Source organism: Somniosus microcephalus, unplaced genomic scaffold (assembly GCF_052327205.1).
Source record: "Somniosus microcephalus isolate GS21.2 unplaced genomic scaffold, FLI_Smic_1.0 unresolved_chr4, whole genome shotgun sequence".
In the NCBI taxonomy this organism is placed as follows: Eukaryota; Metazoa; Chordata; class Chondrichthyes; order Squaliformes; family Somniosidae; genus Somniosus; species Somniosus microcephalus.
In genome coordinates this window covers 57,239,146-57,258,436 of record NW_028225182.1, presented here as the reverse complement: position 1 = coordinate 57,258,436, position 19,291 = coordinate 57,239,146, and the positions used below count along the sequence as shown (strand labels likewise).

Genomic DNA, 19,291 nt, shown 5'->3' with positions numbered 1-19,291 from the left:
TACACTGTATGAATAGATCTGCGTTTATGTGTTCAACCATAAATGTTTTTCGATGCTTTGGCAACATAAGATGTACCTTATCATGCCAATAAAGCGATTTGAATTGAATTGAATTGTCTGTAATATAAAACCACCAAGCCTGTAAGCAACTGGTGTCAGTGCTAACCTCCTGGACAAGGAAAGAGGCTGAAAACTAGGCTTTCTTACAGGCGGGGAGGTCAAAGGACTTGGGGGAGGTTGAGAGGGAATTCCAGAGCTTAGGGCCCAGGCAGTTGAAGGCACGGCCGCCAATGGTGGAGCGATGGATATCGGGGGAGGCACAAGAGGCCAGAATTGGAGGAGCGCAGAGATCTCGGAGGTTTGTGGGGCTGGAGGAGATTACAGAGATAGGGAAGGGCAAGGGCCATGGAGAGATTTGAAAGCCAGGATAAGAATTTTTAAATTGAGGCGTCGCCAGACTGGGAGCCAGTGTAGGTCAGCGAGCACGCGGGGGGGGGTGATGGGTGAACGGGACTGGGGCCGAGTTAGGACACGGGGCAGTGAGCACAGTGGGTGATGGGTGAACGGGACTGGGTGTGAGTTAGGACACGGGGCAGTGAGCACAGGGGGTGATGGGTGAACGGGACTGGGTGTGAGTTAGGGCACGGGGCAGTGAGCACAGGGGGTGATGGGTCAACGGGACTGGGTGTGAGTTAGGACACGGGGCAGTGAGCACAGGGGGTGATGGGTCAACGGGACTCGGTGTGAGTTAGGACACGGGGCAGTGAGCACCGGGGGTGATGGGTGAACGGGACTCGGGGTGAGTTAGGACACGGGGCAGTGAGCACCGGGGGTGATGGGTGAACGGGACTCGGGGTGAGTTAGGACACGGGGCAGTGAGCACAGGGGGTGATGGGTGAACGGGACTGGGTGTGAGTTAGGACACGGGGCAGTGAGCACAGGGGGTGATGGGTGAACGGGACTTGGTGTGAGTTAGGACACGGGGCAGTGAGCACAGGGGGTGATGGGTGAACGGGACTGGGTGTGAGTTAGGACACGGGGCAGTGAGCACAGGGGGTGATGGGTGAACGGGACTCGAGGCGAGTTAGGACACGGGGCAGTGAGCACAGGGGGTGATAGGTGAACGGGACTGGGTGTGAGTTAGGACACGGGGCAGTGAGCACAGGGGGTGATGGGTGAACGGGACTGGGTGTGAGTTAGGACACGGGGCAGTGAGCACAGGGGGTGATGGGTGAACGGGACTGGGTGTGAGTTAGGACACGGGGCAGTGAGCACAGGGGGTGATGGGTGAACGGGACTTGGTGTGAGTTAGGACACGGGGCAGTGAGCACAGGGGGTGATGGGTGAACGGGACTTGGTGTGAGTTAGGACACGGGGCAGTGAGCACAGGGGGTGTTGGGTGAACGGGACTGGGTGTGAGTTAGGACACGGGGCAGTGAGCACAGGGGGTGATGGGTGAACGGGACTTGGTGTGAGTTAGGACACGGGGCAGTGAGCACAGCGGGTGATGGGTGAACGGGACTGGGTGAGAGTTAGGACACGGGGCAGTGAGCACAGGGGGTGATGGGTGAACGGGACTGGGTGTGAGTTAGGACACGGGGCAGTGAGCACAGGGGGTGATGGGTGAACGGGACTAGGTGTGAGTTAGGACACGGGGCAGTGAGCACAGGGGGTGATGGGTGGACGGGACTGGGTGTGAGTTAGGACATGGGGCAGTGAGCACAGGGGGTGATGGGTGAACGGGACTGGGTGTGAGTTAGGACACGGGGCAGTGAGCACCGGGGGTGATGAGTGAACGGGACTCGGGGTGAGTTAGGACACGGGGCAGTGAGCACAGGGGGTGATGGGTGAACGGGACTCGGTGTGAGTTAGGACACGGGGCAGTGAGCACAGGGGGTGATGGGTGAATGGGACTGGGTGTGAGTTAGGACACGGGGCAGTGAGCACAGGGGGTGATGGGTGAACGGGACTCGGTGTGAGTTAGGACACGGGGGCAGCAGAGTTTGGGATGAGCTGAAGTTTACGGAGGGCGGGAGCTGGGAGGCCGACCCGGAGAGTGTTGGAATGGGAGGTGGGAGGCCGGCCCGGGCAGTGTTGGAATGGGAGGTGGGAGGCCGGCCCGGGCAGTGTTGGAATGGGAGGTGGGAGGCCGGCCCGGGCAGCGTTGGAATGGGAGGTGGGAGGCCGGCCCGGGCAGTGTTGGAATGGGAGGTGGGAGGCCGGCCCGGGCAGTGTTGGAATGGGAGGTGGGAGGCCGGCCCGGGCAGTGTTGGAATGGGAGGTGGGAGGCCAGCCCGGGCAGTGTTGGAATGGGAGGTGGGAGGCCGGCCCGGGCAGCGTTGGAATGGGAGGTGGGAGGCCGGCCCGGGCAGTGTTGGAATGGGAGGTGGGAGGCCGGCCCGGGCAGTGTTGGAATGGGAGGTGGGAGGCCGGCCCGGGCAGTGTTGGAATGGGAGGTGGGAGGCCGGCCCGGGCAGTCTTGGAATGGGAGGTGGGAGGCCGGCCCGGGCAGTGTTGGAATGGGAGGTGGGAGGCCGGCCCGGGCAGCGTTGGAATGGGAGGTGGGAGGTCGGCCCGGGCAGTGTTGGAATGGGAGGTGGGAGGCCGGCCCGGGCAGTCTTGGAATGGGAGGTGGGAGGCCGGCCCGGGCAGTATTGGAATGGGAGGTGGGAGGCCGGCCCGGGCAGTATTGGAATGGTAGAGTCTGGAGGGGACACGACACAGATGAGGGTTTAGCGTTCCTGGGGCTCCTGGATTTTGACCTGACACTTGCCTCGTTGGTGTTCCACCGCTGTCTCTCCTTAGGCAGGGCCGCACATTTTGGTAAACAGTCCATCAGTTTGTTGGGTAAAAACACCTTGGTATGATTGTTATTTTCTGAAAGAGAAGGAAGGTAACATTAGTGCGAGCAGGAACTCTCAGGCCAGCATACTGTTTGGAATAGATGGCTCAGGGAGGAACTCATTTCCATTTCTTTGTTCAAGTTACTTTCTATGTTTAAATGAAATGTGCTGATCGAGTGAAAGAATTATCCACTTATCGTGCTCAGTGTCAGGTGGAGCCGAGTCTGGTACAGAGCAAAGATACCCAGGCACTACCACCTAACGTGTCTTTGGAACAGGAACAGGAGGAGGCCCATTCAGCCCCTCGGGCCTGTTACACAGGAACAGGAGGAGGCCATTCAGCCCCTCGAGCCTGTTACACAGGAACAGGAGGAGGCCATTCAGCCCCTCAAGACTGTTCCCCAGGAACAGGAGGAGTCCGTTCAGCCCCTCGAGCCTGTTACACAGGAACAGGAGGAGGCCCATTCAGCCCCTTGGGCCTGTTACACTGGAACAGGAGGAGGCCGTTCGGCCCCTCGAGCCTGTTACACAGGAACAGGAGGAGGTCGTTCGGCCCCTCGAGCCTGTTACACAGGAACAGGAGGAGGCCATTCAGCCCCTCAAGCCTGTTACACAGGAACAGGAGGAGGCCGTTCAGCCCCTCGAGCCTGTTACACAGGAACAGGAGGAGGCCATTCAGCCCCTCGAGTCTGTTACACAGGAACAGGAGGAGGCCCATTCAGCCCCTCGAGCCTGTTACACAGGAACAGGAGGAGGCCATTCAGCCCCTCGAGTCTGTTACACAGGAACAGGAGGAGGCCCATTCAGCCCCTCGAGCCTGTAACACAGGAACAGGAGGAGGCCATTCAGCCCCTCGAGTCTGTTACACAGGAACAGGAGGAGGCCCATTCAGCCCCTCGAGCCTGTTACACAGGAACAGGAGGAGGCCGTTCAGCCCCTCGAGCCTTTTACACAGGAACAGGAGGAGGCCCATTCAGCCCCTCGAGCCTGTTACACAGGAACAGGAGGAGCCCATTCAGCCCCTTGAGCCTTTTACACAGGAACAGGAAGAGGCCATTCAGCCCCTCGAGCCTGTTACACAGGAACAGGAGGAGGCCATTCAGCCCCTCGAGCCTGTTACACAGGAACAGGAGGAGGCCATTCAGCCCCTCGAGTCTGTTACACAGGAACAGGAAGAGGCCGTTCGGCCCCTCGAGCCTGTTACGCCGTTCAAGTAAATCGCAGCTGATCTGCATCTCATCTCCATCTACCCGCCTTGGTTCCGTAACCCTTTCTACCGTTGCTGAACACAGTGGAGCAGCTGGTCCCGGAATATCTTCAGTTCCGCGGAGCGGGCAACGACTGCGGAGCCACAGATTCGCTTTTACTGCCAAGAGCACATGGAAATGCATCGACCGTTTAACAGACAGCACGGCCCTTGAGCAGAAACTGATAATTCCTCACATCGCCCTCCCTCTAATTCTGTATTTGGCTCTCACCGACTTTCCCTCATCATCACTGCCTTTGTCCCCGTTTCTCGCATTCTCTGCTTTAGAAAAACAGGAAAATGTTGAATAAATTGACAGTGATCTGGCTGTTGGGAGTTGCTATGGCAACAGTTGTGACGAATGTGGAGAAGGGGATTTTTTTTGGAAATATTCACAAATCTCCATATTACTTTGCCTGAAATAATTCCAGGAAGCTTTCCCACCTACGCACCCTGGCAGTTTATTCTGCACTGAACACTCCTGCTGTTTACTGCCGGTAAATCTCAATCCACAAATCCATTCCATTAGAGACAGGCAGCCTCCAGGGAGTGGGCCGCAGGTGCTGCCCTTACAGGCTCACACTGAGGCTGGGGTGGCAGGGAACGGGAGGAGTGTAGGAGGGAGGCCGGGTCCGGGGCCTGTGGGGCAGGAGGAGGGAGGGCCGGGTCCGGAGCCTGTGGGGCAGGAGGAGGGAGGCCGGGTCCGGGGTCTGTGGGGCAGGAGGAGGGAGGCCGGGCCCGGAGCCTGTGGGGCAGGAGGGAGGCCGGGTCCGGGGCCTGTGGGGCAGGAGGAGGGAGGCCGGGCCCGGAGCCTGTGGGGCAGGAGGGAGGCCGGGCCCGGGGCCTGTGGGGCAGGAGGGAGGCCGGGCCCGGAGCCTGTGGGGCAGGAGGGAGGCCGGGCCCGGAGCCTGTCGGGCAGGAGGGAGGCCGGGCCCGGAGCCTGTCGGGCAGGAGGGAGGCCGGGCCCGGAGCCTGTGGGGCAGGAGGGAGGCCGGGGCCCGGAGCCTGTGGGGCAGGAGGGAGGCCGGGTCCGGGGCCTGTGGGGCAGGATGAGGGAGGCCGGGCCCGGAGCCTGTGGGGCAGGAGGGAGGGCCGGGCCCGGAGCCTGTCGGGCAGGAGGAGGGAGGCCGGGCCCGGAGCCTGTGGGGGCAGGAGGAGGGAGGCTGGGCCCGGAGCCTGTGGGGCAGGAGGGAGGCCGGGTCCGGGGCCTGTGGGGCAGGAGGAGGGAGGCCGGGTCTGGGGCCTGTCGGGCAGGAGGAGGGAGGCCGAGCCCGGAGCCTGTGGGGCAGGAGGGAGGCCGGGTCCGGGGCCTGTGGGGCAGGAGGAGGGAGGCCGGGTCTGGGGCCTGTCGGGCAGGAGGAGGGAGGCCGGGCCCGGAGCCTGTGGGGCAGGAGGAGGGAGGCCGGGTCCGGGGCCTGTGGGGCAGGAGGAGGGAGGCCGGGCCGGAGCCTGTGGGGCAGGAGGGAGGCCGGGTCCGGGGCCTGTGGGGCAGGAGGACGGAGGGCCGGGTCCGGGGCCTGTGGGGCAGGAGGAGGGAGGCCGGGGCCCGGAGCCTGTCGGGCAGGAGGAGGGAGGCGGGCCCGGAGCCTGTGGGGCAGGAGGAGGGAGGCCGGGGCCCGGAGCCTGTGGGGCAGGAGGAGGGAGGCCGGGCCCGGAGCCTGTGGGGCAGGAGGGAGGCCGGGCCTGGAGCCTGTGGGGCAGGAGGAGGGAGGAGGCCGGGCCCGGAGCCTGTGGGGCAGGAGGAGGGAGGCCGGGCCCGGGGCCTGTCGGGCAGGAGGAGGGAGGCCGGGCCCGGAGCCTGTGGGGCAGGAGGAGGGAGGCCGGGCCCGGAGCCTGTGGGGCAGGAGGAGGGAGGCCGGGCCCGGGGCCTGTGGGGCAGGAGGAGGGAGGCCGGGGCCCGGGGCCTGTGGGGCAGGAGGAGGGAGGCCGGGCCCGGAGCCTGTGGGGCAGGAGGAGGAGGCCGGGCCCGGAGCCTGTGGGGCAGGAGGAGGGAGGGAGGCCGGGCCCGGAGCCTGTCGGGCAGGAGGAGGGAGGCCGGGCCCGGAGCCTGTGGGGCAGGAGGAGGGAGGCCGGAGCCTGGAGCCTGTCGGGCAGGAGGAGGGAGGCCGGGCCCGGAGCCTGTGGGGCAGGAGGAGGGAGGCCAGGCCCGGAGCCTGTCGGGCAGGAGGGAGGGAGGCCGGGCCTGGAGCCTGTGGGGCAGGAGGAGGGAGGCTGGGCCCGGAGCCTGTGGGGCAGGAGGAGGGAGGCCGGGCCCGGAGCCTGTGGGGCAGGAGGAGGGAGGGAGGCCCGGCCCGGAGCCTATGGGGCAGGAGGAGGGAGGGAGGCCGGGCCTGGAGCCTGTCGGGCAGGAGGAGGGAGGCCGGGCCCGGAGCCTGTGAGGCAGGAGGAGGGAGGCCGGGCCCGGAGCCTGTCAGGCAGGAGGAGGGAGGCCGGGCCCGGAGCCTGTCGGGCAGGAGGGAGGGAGGGAGGCTGGGTCCGGAGCCTGTGGGGCAGGAGGGAGGGAGGCCGGGTCCGGAGCCTGTCAGGCAGGAGGAGGGAGGCCGGGCCCGGAGCCTGTGGGGCAGGAGGAGGGAGGCCAGGCCCGGAGCCTGTCGGGCAGGAGGGAGGGAGGCCGGGCCTGGAGCCTGTGGGCAGGAGGAGGGAGGCCGGGCCTGGAGCCTGTGGGGCAGGAGGAGGGAGGCCGGGCCCGGAGCCTGTGGGGCAGGAGGAGGGAGGCCGGGCCCGGAGCTGTGGGGCAGGAGGAAGGAGGGAGGCCCGCCCGGAGCCTATGGGGCAGGAGGAGGGAGGGAGGTCGGGCCTGGAGCCTGTGGGGCAGGAGGAGGGAGGCCGGGCCCGGAGCCTGTCGGGCAGGAGGGAGGGCCGGGCCCGGAGCCTGTCGGGCAGGAGGGAGGCCGGGCCCGGAGCCTGTGGGGCAGGAGGGAGGCCGGGCCCGGAGCCTGTGGGGCAGGAGGGAGGCCGGGTCCGGGGCCTGTGGGGCAGGATGAGGGAGGCCGGGCCCGGAGCCTGTGGGGCAGGAGGGAGGCCGGGCCCGGAGCCTGTCGGGCAGGAGGAGGGAGGCCGGGCCCGGGGCCTGTGGGGCAGGAGGAGGGAGGCCGGGGTCTGGGGCCTGTCGGGCAGGAGGAGGGAGGCCGAGCCCGGAGCCTGTGGGGCAGGAGGGAGGCCGGGTCCGGGGCCTGTGGGGCAGGAGGAGGGAGGGCCGGGTCTGGGGCCTGTCGGGCAGGAGGAGGGAGGCCGGGCCCGGAGCCTGTGGGGCAGGAGGAGGGAGGCCGGGTCCGGGGCCTGTGGGGCAGGAGGAGGGAGGCCGGGCCCGGAGCCTGTGGGGCAGGAGGGAGGCCGGGTCCGGGGCCTGTGGGGCAGGAGGACGGAGGCCGGGTCCGGGGGCCTGTGGGGCAGGAGGAGGGAGGCCGGGCCCGGAGCCTGTGGGGCAGGAGGAGGAGGCCGGGCCCGGAGCCTGTGGGGCAGGAGGAGGGAGGCCGGGCCCGGAGCCTGTGGGGCAGGAGGAGGGAGGGAGGCCCGGCCCGGAGCCTATGGGGCAGGAGGAGGGAGGGAGGCCGGGCCTGGAGCCTGTCGGGCAGGAGGAGGGAGGCCGGGCCCGGAGCCTGTGGGGCAGGAGGAGGGAGGCCGGGCCCGGAGCCTGTGGGGCAGGAGGAGGGAGGGAGGCCGGGCCCGGAGCCTGTCGGGCAGGAGGAGGGAGGCCGGGCCCGGAGCCTGTGGGGCAGGAGGAGGGAGGCCGGGCCTGGAGCCTGTCGGGCAGGAGGAGGGAGGCCGGGCCCGGAGCCTGTCGGGCAGGAGGAGGGAGGCCAGGCCCGGAGCCTGTCGGGCAGGAGGGAGGGAGGCCGGGCCTGGAGCCTGTCGGGCAGGAGGAGGGAGGCCGGGCCCGGAGCCTGTGGGGCAGGAGGAGGGAGGCCGGGCCCGGAGCCTGTGGGGCAGGAGGAGGGAGGGAGGCCCGGCCCGGAGCCTATGGGGCAGGAGGAGGGAGGGGAGGCCGGGCCTGGAGCCTGTCGGGCAGGAGGAGGGAGGCCGGGCCCGGAGCCTGTGGGGCAGGAGGAGGGAGGGCCGGGCCTGGAGCCTGTCGGGCAGGAGGAGGGAGGCCGGGCCCGGAGCCTGTGGGGCAGGAGGAGGGAGGCCAGGCCCGGAGCCTGTCGGGCAGGAGGGAGGGAGGCCGGGCCTGGAGCCTGTGGGGCAGGAGGAGGGAGGCCGGGCCCGGAGCCTGTGGGGCAGGAGGAGGGAGGGAGGCCGGGCCTGGAGCCTGTCGGGCAGGAGGAGGGAGGCCGGGCCCGGAGCCTGTGGGGCAGGAGGAGGGAGGCCGGGCCCGGAGCCTGTCAGGCAGGAGGAGGGAGGCCGGGCCCGGAGCCTGTCGGGCAGGAGGGAGGGAGGCTGGGTCCGGAGCCTGTGGGGCAGGAGGGAGGGAGGCCGGGTCCGGAGCCTGTCAGGCAGGAGGAGGGAGGCCGGGCCCGGAGCCTGTGGGGCAGGAGGAGGGAGGCCAGGCCCGGAGCCTGTCGGGCAGGAGGGAGGGAGGCCGGGCCTGGAGCCTGTGGGGCAGGAGGAGGGAGGCCGGGCCTGGAGCCTGTGGGGCAGGAGGAGGGAGGGCCGGGCCCGGAGCCTGTGGGGCAGGAGGAGGGAGGCCGGGCCCGGAGCCTGTGGGGCAGGAGGAAGGAGGGAGGCCCGGCCCGGAGCCTATGGGGCAGGAGGAGGGAGGGAGGTCGGGCCTGGAGCCTGTGGGGCAGGAGGAGGGAGGCCGGGCCTGGAGCCTGTGGGGCAGGAGGAGGGAGGCCGGGCCCGGAGCCTGTGGGGCAGGAGGAGGGAGGCCGGGTCCGGAGCCTGTGGGGCAGGAGGAGGGAGGCCGGGCCCGGAGCCTGTGGGGCAGGAGGAGGGAGGCCGGGCCCGGAGCCTGTGGGGCAGGAGGAGGGAGGGAGGCCCGGCCCGGAGCCTATGGGGCAGGAGGAGGGAGGGAGGCCGGGCCTGGAGCCTGTCGGGCAGGAGGAGGGAGGCCGGGCCCGGAGCCTGTGGGGCAGGAGGAGGGAGGGAGGCCGGGCCTGGAGCCTGTCGGGCAGGAGGAGGGAGGCCGGGCCCGGAGCCTGTGGGGCAGGAGGAGGGAGGCCGGGCCCGGAGCCTGTCAGGCAGGAGGAGGGAGGCCGGGCCCGGAGCCTGTCGGGCAGGAGGGAGGGAGGCTGGGTCCGGAGCCTGTGGGGCAGGAGGGAGGGAGGCTGGGTCCGGAGCCTGTCAGGCAGGAGGAGGGAGGCTAGGCCCTGATCAGCCTGTCGGGCAGTGAGTGCAGACAAGGAACTTTCTTTATTGCTTCTGATCAGTCTGATATGACCGTGCGATGTGTGGATATGAAGGTGAGATGTGGTTGTGACTGTACAATGTGTGGATATGATGTGCTTGCTCTCGCCCCGATCCACAGCTGATGCTCCTGATCTATGAGTTGGGTTTGCAGACGGGACCAAGCCAGGGTATCAGGTTCACAGACTGGCCTGCAACCCAAGTTTTGAGAGACGGATCCCTTTCACAGCGAAGGGTCTCTTTGGTAACCACGTAAACACCAAGCTGGAGAGCTTTATAAAAAGCACCAGTGGAGCCTGAAGGCCCTCCCAGACCTGCCCCTGATCCAGGCACTCACTTCCTTGTGACAGGCAGAGGAAGCTCCAGGCAAGGGGACAGCGGGGGGCCCAAGAGGAAAAGCAGGCTATCGTCCTCCCCTCGCCCACACACTCACCCAGCGCCCCTGCCAACTGCACTGCCAACCCTCTCTCACACATTCAATCTGTGAATAAGGAGGGCTTCATCCTGGCAGATAGCTGGGTAAGGGACACTGTCGGAGAAGGGTGCGCCCTCACTTCCCCCAGGACTCGGGGCCCTGACATTCTCACAGCGGTCAGCGTTTGTGTTAAGCAATCTTCGACCCTAGAGGTGTCGCAACAGTTACAGCCCAGGACACAGAGCCAACAAGGTTCAGGGTTCTACGCTGATACCTTACAGCCCCCAACACCTTGGGCATGGGGGGGGGGGGGGGGTGGCGGGGACAACAACGGGTCGCACGGGGGGTGGACGGGGCGCGCGGGGGGGGGGGGGGACGAGGTGCACGAGGGGACAGGCACTAGACATTCATCAAATAAGTCCCGTTACAACACTGAACATCTGGAATAACAACAGAAAATGCTGGAAAAAATCAGCAGGCCAGGCAACATCCGTGGAGAGAAATTAAGAGTCGACGTTTCGGGTCTAACCCTTTTTCAAAACTGGAAAGGAAATAAAATAGATCGAAGACAGGGCTGCGATAGAACAAAAGAGAAGTGAAGAGACATTAAGAGGTATTCAAAACCAGACGAGATGGTAATAGGACAGTGGAGACAAAAGATGGCTCAGATTAGGTGTGAAGTGTACTGGCAGGATGAGAGACAGCTGCCATGTGGGAGAGAGAAATAAAGGAAAGGTGGGGGGGGGGAGGGAAGACCCAAAACAAAGGGGTGGAAAAAAAATAAGTAAAAATGTAACAGGGGCCGAGGTTATGATCTGAAATTGTTGAACTCGATATTGAGTCCGGAAGGCTGTAACGTGTCTCATCGGAAGATGAGGTGCTGTTCCTCGAGCTTACGTTGAGCTTCCGTGGAACAATGCAAGAGGCCAAGGACGGTGAGGTCCGAGTGGGAATGGGGCGGTGAATTAAAATGATAGCGACAGGCTATCCTACTGAACATCTGGATCCTGTTTGAGGCTCTAAGCAAGACTTGCTGGGGACGGTGCTAGTTAATCCATGGATTATGTTATTTAGGAAGATTACTAGCTATAACTAAGGTTTGTCACGTTACTGTATATACAGGTGCACAATACTACAAATAAGCAGCATATATAACTTGTAGCTCACGTTAACTGGGCTTGAAGCTTTGCTGCAGTTGCTGTTGGATAATGAACGGGTGATCCCAGTGGGTTACAGTGTTGGCAGTGTGAAATCCTCATACCATGTCCACCTGCAGTGCGTAAGACACAGGCAGAGCATCACACAACACCGACGTGTATTCACTGTCAGCCGTGGTTAGTGGGTAGCATGCTCACCTCTGAGTCAGAAGGTCGTGGGCTCTATTCCCACGCCGTTGACTTGAGCACAAAATCCAGGTCGACACTAAGTGCAGTGCTGAGAGAGCGCCGCACTGTCGGAGGGGCAGTACTGAGGGAGTGCCGCACTGTCGGAGGGGCAGTACTGAGGGAGCGCCGCACTGTCGGAGGGGCGGTACTGAGGGAGCGCCGCACTGTCGGAGGGGCAGTACTGAGGGAGTGCCGCACTGTCGGAGGGGCAGTACTGAGGGAGTGCCGCACTGTCGGAGGGGCAGTACTGAGGGAGTGCCGCACTGTCGGAGGGGCAGTACTGATGGAGTGCCGCACTGTCGGAGGGGCAGTACTGAGGGAGTGCCGCACTGTCGGAGGGGCAGTACTGAGGAAGCGCCGCACTGTCGGAGGGGCAGTACTGAGAGAGCGGCGCACTGTCGGAGGGGCAGTACTGAGAGAGCGGCGCACTGTCGGAGGGGCAGTACTGAGAGAGCGGCGCACTGTCGGAGGGGCAGTACTGAGGGGAGCGCCGCACTGTCGGAGGGGCAGTACTGAGGGAGCGCCGCACTGTCGGAGGGGCAGTACTGAGGGAGCGCTGCACTGTTGGAGGGGCAGTACTGAGAGTGCCGCACTGTTAGAGGGACAATGCTGAGAGAGCGCCGCACTGTCGGAGGGGCAGTACTGAGGGAGCGCCGCACTGTCGGAGGGGCAGTACTGAGGGAGCGCCGCACTGTCGGAGGGGCGGTACTGAGGGAGCGCCGCACTGTCGGAGGGGCAGTACTGAGAGAGCGCCGCACTGTCGGAGGGGCAGTACTGAGGGAGTGCCGCACTGTCGGAGGGGCAGTACTGAGGGAGTGCCGCACTGTCGGAGGGGCAGTACTGAGGGAGTGCCGCACTGTCGGAGGGGCAGTACTGAGGGAGTGCCGCACTGTCGGAGGGGCAGTACTGATGGAGTGCCGCACTGTCGGAGGGGCAGTACTGAGGGAGTGCCGCACTGTCGGAGGGGCAGTACTGAGGAAGCGCCGCACTGTCGGAGGGGCAGTACTGAGAGAGCGGCGCACTGTCGGAGGGGCAGTACTGAGAGAGCGGCGCACTGTCGGAGGGGCAGTACTGAGAGAGCGGCGCACTGTCGGAGGGGCAGTACTGAGGGGAGCGCCGCACTGTCGGAGGGGCAGTACTGAGGGAGCGCCGCACTGTCGGAGGGGCAGTACTGAGAGAGCGGCGCACTGTCGGAGGGGCAGTACTGAGAGAGCGGCGCACTGTCGGAGGGGCAGTACTGAGAGAGCGGCGCACTGTCGGAGGGGCAGTACTGAGGGGAGCGCCGCACTGTCGGAGGGGCAGTACTGAGGGAGCGCCGCACTGTCGGAGGGGCAGTACTGAGGGAGCGCTGCACTGTTGGAGGGGCAGTACTGAGAGTGCCGCACTGTTAGAGGGACAATGCTGAGAGAGCGCCGCACTGTCGGAGGGGCAGTACTGAGGGAGCGCCGCACTGTCGGAGGGGCAGTACTGAGGGAGCGCCGCACTGTCGGAGGGGCGGGTACTGAGGGAGCGCCGCACTGTCGGAGGGGCAGTACTGAGAGAGCGCCGCACTGTCGGAGGGGCAGTACTGAGGGAGTGCCGCACTGTCGGAGGGGCAGTACTGAGGGAGTGCCGCACTGTCGGAGGGGCAGTACTGAGGGAGTGCCGCACTGTCGGAGGGGCAGTACTGAGGGAGTGCCGCACTGTCGGAGGGGCAGTACTGATGGAGTGCCGCACTGTCGGAGGGGCAGTACTGAGGGAGTGCCGCACTGTCGGAGGGGCAGTACTGAGGAAGCGCCGCACTGTCGGAGGGGCAGTACTGAGAGAGCGGCGCACTGTCGGAGGGGCAGTACTGAGAGAGCGGCGCACTGTCGGAGGGGCAGTACTGAGAGAGCGGCGCACTGTCGGAGGGGCAGTACTGAGGGGAGCGCCGCACTGTCGGAGGGGCAGTACTGAGGGAGCGCCGCACTGTCGGAGGGGCAGTACTGAGGGAGCGCTGCACTGTTGGAGGGGCAGTACTGAGAGTGCCGCACTGTTAGAGGGACAATGCTGAGAGAGCGCCGCACTGTCGGAGGGGCAGTACTGAGGGAGCGCCGCACTGTCGGAGGGGCAGTACTGAGGGAGCGCCGCACTGTCGGAGGGGCGGTACTGAGGGAGCGCCGCACTGTCGGAGGGGCAGTACTGAGAGAGTGGCGCACTGTCGGAGGGGCAGTACTGAGAGAGCGGCGCACTGTCGGAGGGGCAGTACTGAGGGGAGCGCCGCACTGTCGGAGGGGCAGTACTGAGGGAGCGCCGCACTGTCGGAGGGGCAGTACTGAGGGAGCGCCGCACTGTCGGAGGGGCAGTACTGAGGGAGCGCCGCACTGTCGGAGGGGCAGTACTGAGGGGAGCGCCGCACTGTCGGAGGGGCAGTACTGAGGGGAGCGCTGCACTGTCGGAGGGGCAGGACTGAGGGCACGCCGCACTGTCGGAGGGGCAGCACTGAGGGAGTGCCGCACTTTCAGAGAAGCAGTACTGAGGGAGCGCTGCACTGTCGGAGGGGCAGCACTGAGGGAGTGCCGCACTTTCAGAGAAGCAGTACTGAGGGAGCGCTGCACTGACGGAGGGGCAGTACTGAGGGAGCGCCGCATTGTCGGAGGGGCAGTACTGCGGGAGCGCCGCACTGTCGGAGGGGCAGTTCTGAGGGAGCGCCGCACTGTCGGAGGGGCAGTACTGCGGGAGCGCCGCACTGTCGGAGGGGCAGTTCTGAGGGAGCGCTGCACTGTCGGAGGGGCAGTACTGAGGGAGCACTGCACTGTCGGAGGGGCAGTACTGAGGGAGCACTGCACTGTCGGAGGGGCAGTACTGAGGGAGCGCTGCACTGTCGGAGGGGCAGTTCTGAGGGAGTGCCGCACTGTCGGAGGGGCAGTACTGAGGGAGCACTGCACTGTCGGAGGGGCAGTACTGAGGGAGCGCTGCACTGTTGGAGGGGCAGTTCTGAGGGAGCGCCGCACTGTCGGAGGGGCAGTACTGAGGGAGTGCCGCACTTTCAGAGAAGCAGTACTGAGGGAGCGCTGCACTGTCGGAGGGGCAGCACTGAGGGAGTGCCGCACTTTCAGAGAAGCAGTACTGAGGGAGCGCTGCACTGACGGAGGGGCAGTACTGAGGGAGCGCCGCATTGTCGGAGGGGCAGTACTGCGGGAGCGCCGCACTGTCGGAGGGGCAGTTCTGAGGGAGCGCCGCACTGTCGGAGGGGCAGTACTGCGGGAGCGCCGCACTGTCGGAGGGGCAGTTCTGAGGGAGCGCTGCACTGTCGGAGGGGCAGTACTGAGGGAGCACTGCACTGTCGGAGGGGCAGTACTGAGGGAGCACTGCACTGTCGGAGGGGCAGTACTGAGGGAGCGCTGCACTGTCGGAGGGGCAGTTCTGAGGGAGTGCCGCACTGTCGGAGGGGCAGTACTGAGGGAGCACTGCACTGTCGGAGGGGCAGTACTGAGGGAGCGCTGCACTGTTGGAGGGGCAGTTCTGAGGGAGTGCCGCACTGTCGGAGGGGCAGTACTGAGGGAGCGCCGCACTGTCGGAGGGGCAGTACTGAGGGAGAGCCGCACTGTCGGAGTGGCAGTACTGAGGGAGAGCCGCACTGTCGGAGGGGCAGCACTGAGGGAGTGCCGCACTGTGGGAGTGCCGCACTGTCGGAAGTACCATCTTCCGGATGAGACGTTAAACAGAGGGCCCGTCTGCCCTCTCAGGTGGACGTAAAAGATCCCATGGCAGTATTTCAAAGAGCTGCAGGGGGAGTGCTCCCTGGTGTTCTGGGCCAATATTTATCCCTCTACCAACTTCACTAAAACAGATTATTTGGTCATTATCACGTTGTTGTTTGTGGGATCTTGCTGTGCGCAAATTGGCTGCCGCGTTTCCTACAGTACAACAGTGTCTACACGTCATTGGGTGTAAAGCAATTTGGGACGTCCCGGGGCAGTGAAAGGCGCTATAGAAATGTAAGTCCCTTCATTCTTCAGGTACCAACATGCCGAGCAAGGCCAGTGCCAGCACTGCACGGTGTCCCGTCACTCACTAACCGGAGGACAGTTCCCGTTTCTCCCAGCTCCACACCAACTCCCGGGGACTCTGAAACCCATCACCTCTGGCGAAAATAGTGACCACGCTTCAAACTCAATGCCCCTGATCACAGAGATGTAAAGGCCATCACTTTTTTTTTTATTCGTTCGTAAGATGTGGGCGTAATTGGCAAGGCCAGCATTTCCTGCCCATTGCTAATTGCCCTGGAGAAGGTGGTAGTGAGCCACCTTATAGAAATATAGAAAAATAGGAGCAGGAGTGGGCCATTCGGCCCTTCGAGCCTGCTCCGCCATTCAATGTAATCATAGCTGATCCTCGATCTCAATAGCATATTCCCGCTCGCTCCCCATACCCCTTGATGTCTTTTGTGTCCAGAAATCTATCGATCTCCTTCTTAAATATATTCAGTGACTTGGCCTCCACAGCCTTCTGTGGTAGAGAATTCCACAGGTTCACCACCCTCTGAGTGAAGGCATTTCTCCTGATCTCAGTCCTAAATGTCCTACCCTGTATCCTGAGACTGAGACCCCTCGTTCCAGACCCCCCAGCCAGGGGAAACATTCTCCCTGCATCCAGTCTGTCTAGCCCTGTCAGAATTTTATATGTTTCCATGAGATCCCCTCTCATTCTTCTAAACTCGAGTGAATACAGGCCCAGTCGGCCCAATCTCTCCTCATACGACAGTCCTGCCATCCCAGGAATCAGTCTGGTGAACCTTCGCTGCACTCCCTCCATGGCAAGAACATCCTTTCTTAAGTAAGGAGACCAAAGCTGCACACAGTGCTCCAACTGATTGGCTTGCTGGGCCATTTCAGAGGGCACATTGCTGTGGGTTTGGAGTCACAGGACAGCAGATTTCCAGATGGGTTTTTACAACAACCCGCTGGTTTACTAGATTTTTTGAAATCACAGATTTATTTAATTATCTGAATTTAAATTCCCCAGCTGCCTTGGTAGGATTTGGACTCACCTCTCCGGATTACTAGTCCAGACCTCTGGGTTACTAGTCCAGTAACATAACCTCTATGCTACCATACCGTGCTGCCGACCAATGATCACAAACAGCCCAAGTACTCCCATTCACCGTGTAGCCAAGTAAGATGCGGTGGACAGCAGCTGCTACACAGTCACTGCAAGCGACTAAATGCCCCCCCCCCCCCCGCCCCCAGACTGCGAATGCCCAGCCCAGCATCACTGCGTTGAGGCTGGGAGCCTCCACACCCGCAGGACAAAGATGGCTCCCATACCTCAGCACCGCCTCCTGCTGGCCAGTGTAGAGCGGCGATGGCAGGTCCTGGGTCCAGGCTGTCCACTCCCAGGCTGATGGACACCCAGTGGAACTCCACATGGGGAAATGTATTTCCTCAAACACACACACCAGGCTTGACTGGTTCCCCGGAGCCCAGTGTCCGGGCGATGGCACTCTCCGAACCAGACCTTCGATCTTTGACCAGCGCCTTTACAACACGGAACCAGATCGAACTTCCAACTCCAGCATGGACCAACTGAGGCGCGGGAAAAACTCGTCTAAGGCGCTGAAACATTCTGTAACGGAATTCATTGCTCATGGGAAACAATCTGAGGAAGACACCAAAGCACTGGGTCACCGAGTTGCCAAAGCCAGCCGGGCGAGCGGAGGAAGCACTGGGCAGGTGTCAGGGGCTTCTTCAGAAGGGAGGTGGGAAGTGAACTAAAATTGGATAGAATGCGGCTCGGGATCCTGTCCTCATTGCTTCTGATGCTGCCACTTAGAGTAGGCGCTGGAAGAGGGCCTCGCAACAAGGCAGACTTCAGATGGCCCTCGGTCACACTCGGCCCTCGGTGTGTTTCATAGAAGATAGGAGCAGGAGTCGGCCATTCGGCCCCTCGAGCCTGCGCTGCCATTTAATGAGATCATGGCTGATCATCCAAATTCAGTACCCGGTCCCTGCCTTCTCCCCATATCCCTTGATCCCTTTAGCCTTAAGAAATATATCCAACTCCTTCTTGAATATATTTAATGAATTGGCCTCAACTGCCTTCTGTGGTAGAGAATTCCACAGGTTCACCACTCCCTGGGTGAAGAAATTCCTCCTCATCTCAGTCCTAAATGGCTTACCCCTTATCCTTAGACTGTGACCCCTGGTTCTGGACTCCCCGACCATCGGGAACATCCTTCCTGCATCTAGTCTGTCTAGTCCTGTTAGAATTTTATAAGTTTCAATGAGATCCCCTCTCATTCTTCTAAACTCCAGCGAGTATAAGCCCAATCGACCCAAACCGATTGTAGCGCAGCGAGTGGTCACTTGGGGAGACTGTCCTGGCTCTACACGGCACTGCGCTGACAATGGTAGCACACGGCCCAGACCACAGCCTTCACCTCTGGAGGTGTTCCCAGAATCATTTCCACAGGCTTAGTGATTAAAAAAAAAAGAGCAGCAACGCCTTTATATAAACCAACAAACTCCCCGCGCCCCCAGTGAAACGCCCGGGTACTGCCCCGCAAACCAAGCAGCGCTGCTATTCACTGACTGAGTTACCTGCCGCAGACAGATCTCAGTCCAAGCAGGCACTCGCCCTCCATCCATTGCCACAATGCAGAAAGACAGCAGCTGAGAGAATAGATCAAACCACAACAGTTACCAGGGTTGCCAGAATTAACTATGCAAACACCAGCCTCCTTATCCAAACTATCAGAGGGATCACAAAGAGCAGCGCAGCCTTTGTGATGTCTACAATGACGGACACGGAAATTAGACAACACAAGAATCATTATATGATCGCTAATCCTCCCTCCGATCCGGAAATATCGTCTCAACACGCCAACCACAACTGCCAGCCACACTGCTCGCCACTGGATGTAAATACGGTACGCGAGAGATCGCACTTACAAAACCTGTCACCACAGCCATAATGTGCCTACTGTACCCCAGTGTTACACAGTGACAGACCTGTACCCACCAGTACTGTACCCCAGTGTTATACAGTGACAGACCTGTACCCACCAGTACTGTACCCCAGTGTTATACAGTGACAGACCTGTACCCACCAGTACTGTACCCCAGTGTTACACAGTGACAGACCTGTACCCACCAGTACTGTACCCCAGTGTTATACAGTGACAGACCTGTACCCACCAGTACTGTACCCCAGTGTTATACAGTGACAGACCTGTACCCACCAGTACTGTACCCCAGTGTTATACAGTGACAGACCTGTACCCACCAGTACTGTACCCCAGTGTTAGTGACACACCTGTACCCACCAGTACTGTACCCCAGTGTTACAGTGACAGACCTGTACCCACCAGTACTGTACCCCAGTGTTATAGTGACAGACCTGCACCCACCAGTACAGTACCCGTGTTATACAGTGACAGACCTGCACCCACCACTGTACCCCAGTGTTATACAGTGACAGACCTGTACCCACCAGTACTGTGCCCCAGTGTTATACAGCGACAGACCTGTACCCACCAATACTGTAACCCAGTGTTATATTGACAGACCTGTACCCACCAGTACTGTTCCCCAGTGTTATACAGTGACAGACCTGTACCCACCAGTACTGTACCCCAGTGTTATACAGAGACAGACCTGTACCCAGCAGTACTGTACGCCAGTGTTATACAGAGACAGACCTGTGCCCTGCAGTACTGTACCCGTTATATAGCGACAGACCTGTCCCCACCAGTACTGTACCCCAGTGTTATACAGTGACAGACCTGTACCCACCAGTACTGTAACCGTTTTATATTGACAGACCTGTACCCACCAGTACTGTACCCGTGTTATAGTGACAGACCTGTGCCCACCAGTACTGTACCCCATTGTTATACAGTGACAGACCTGTCCCCACCAGTACTGTACCCCAGTGTTATACAGTGACAGGCCTGTACCCACCAGTACTGTACCTCAGTGTTATACAGTGACAGACCTGTACCCACCAGTACTGTACCCCAGTGTTATACAGGGACAGACCTGTACCCACCAGTACTCTACCCGTGTTATAGTGACAGACCTATACCCACCAGTACTGTACCCCAGTGTTATAGTGACAGACCTGCACCCACCAGTACTGTACCCCAGTGTTATAC

The 19,291-nt window shown here is 62.5% G+C and overlaps 1 protein-coding gene across 1 annotated transcript in view; it reads right to left on the bottom strand.

Moving 5' to 3' along the window:
• Positions 1-19,291, bottom strand: part of LOC147091144 (calmodulin-binding transcription activator 1-like) — a 126,216-nt gene that overhangs the window by 83,543 nt on the left and 23,382 nt on the right. The window contains exon 2 of the mRNA XM_085977613.1: positions 2,774-2,877. Within this exon, the coding sequence (XP_085833739.1) occupies positions 2,774-2,877 (104 nt within the window). The remainder of the gene's footprint in view (positions 1-2,773; positions 2,878-19,291) is intronic.